Raw genomic sequence first — 1,935 nt, forward strand, 5'->3', positions numbered from 1 at the left:
TGCTTGTCTCCACTGGAGTCGGAGGCAGCCCGGCCAGCCCTGGTCGTGAGGCTCCCTCGGTGCATTGAATTGACGAGAAGTTCTGAGACGATTCATGAACGAGGAACGCAAGCAGGGCCTTACACAGGGAACGCTCAGGTTGTGCCAGGGAAATGGACGCTTTCCGCCTTACAGCATGCCAATGTCGGCCAGGCACGCCGTCATCTGCCTCATCTCGCGATAGCGGGCGACGACTTGACGTAACCCGAATCAATTATCTCGACGGTCCCATCTGGACGAGGTAAACTGGTGAGGTATACGGAACAGACCCGCTGGACTGGATCCAGCCCGGAGGAAGCACGGCTTGCTGAGTGTCGGGCGCCATCGATGGGGGCCGCTGGCCGTATCGGATCTGAGGACAATGTGGTCCTTACAGCCGGATCAGGCGAGGCAGCTCCCGCGAACAGTCCTCAGGTGCAGGCGAAGCGATATCCTGGAGAGGGAAGTAGACCGCATCGGATCTGAGGAGGTCTAGTTGTGGCCTGGGTCATCTTGCGATGACCTGCAGGATCGAGCAAGAACGACATGAGGTTCCGCATGGACCTGGGGCGACAGGTGTGACCTCAAGACGGGAACGAGATCGGGGATCGTGTCGCCGTTGATGGGGTTGCAGGCGTTACGCCTGCGCCAGAGAAAGAGCAGAGACCTTTGTTGTGACCGTCTCGTTAACCGGGTGAAAGAGCAGAGGCGCCTTGTTGTTGTCCTCTGCTCCTAGCCTTGCTGATCGCTACTTGGCGACATCGAGTCCCACCTGTGATTCGTGTATATAAGCGGCGTCTCTGGCGTCCTCAATCCCCATCCAGCAACAGCTTCTTCCTCCTCTTCGCCTCCTCATACCACATCACACACCGGCAATGAAGTTCCTCTCCCTTCTGGCTCTTGCCGGCTTTGCCTCCGCGGCGACCCTTAAGGTCAAGCGCGACGACATCGACGCCTCTGGCGAGCTCATCCTTGACTCGCTCGCGCCCAACTCCAAGTTCACGATCGGCGGCAAGGACTACTACTCGAGGGGTGTCGAGCAGGGCACGAACGTGACTGTCTTCCAGCAGGGTGGCTCCTACTACTCGCTCGAGTTTGCCCAGGGCCCCAAGGTCGACAACATCAAGGTCGGCTCGAACGGTGTCTGCGAGGGCTGCCGCGAGGACGCCGGCTCGTCGATCACCCGCGACGACAACGAGCTCATGGAGCGTGACGGTGTCGACCCTGCGGACCACGAGAAGCGCTTCTTCCTCCTCGCCCTCTTCGCCGGTATTGTCAACTTCAAGCTCAGGCTGCTCAACCACGTCGTCTCGCACTTCACCTACGGCTGCTTCAGGAACTACTACCCCCCGATCTACATCCACCGTCCTCACGGCGGCGGCCACGGCCACGACTGGTGCGGCGTCGACCACAACGGCTACATCCACTGGCCCAACGTCCACATCGGCTGCTCCAACGGTCTCGGCGGCCACTACGTCGGCTGCACCGACGGCGGCATGCAGCTCTGGCGCTGGCAGGACGGCTCCATCTGCCCCATCTACGTCCGTCGCGGCCGTCGCCACAACGGCTGGAGCAACGGCCGCTACCACAGCTGGTGGTACCGCTCGATCCAGGAGAACCCTGCCGCTGAGGAGTAAGCTCCCTTTCGGATCTCCGCGCCCTGTGCCCGACCCCGGAGTCCGGACCAGTCTGCAGAACCCCGGCCATCGGTTTCGATCATAAGACGCAATGTACCAACAAGCCCACAATCATATCAATTTACATGGCCGCCTCGAGTTGCCCTCCGGCAGCCAACGGCGGTCGCTGCTAGGACAGTTCCAAACAGTAACTCTTTTGAATGTAACAATTCTTAATACCACTGCTGCACTTGTGACTAACCGATGCGCATACTGATATGCTCTGATTGGAAGGGAAGAT

General features: G+C 59.8%; 1 protein-coding gene across 1 annotated transcript; it reads left to right on the top strand.

Moving 5' to 3' along the window:
- Positions 1-893: 893 nt before the first annotated feature.
- A1Q1_03446 (uncharacterized protein) lies at positions 894-1,655 on the top strand (the record flags this gene model as incomplete). The annotated part of the gene is made up of 1 exon (XM_014323244.1): positions 894-1,655. One exon carries the CDS (start codon positions 894-896, stop codon positions 1,653-1,655), a length of 762 nt encoding a protein of 253 aa, XP_014178719.1.
- Positions 1,656-1,935: the final 280 nt, after the last annotated feature.

Source organism: Trichosporon asahii (assembly GCF_000293215.1).
Source record: "Trichosporon asahii var. asahii CBS 2479 unplaced genomic scaffold scaffold00056, whole genome shotgun sequence".
NCBI lineage: Eukaryota > Fungi > Basidiomycota > Tremellomycetes > Trichosporonales > Trichosporonaceae > Trichosporon > Trichosporon asahii.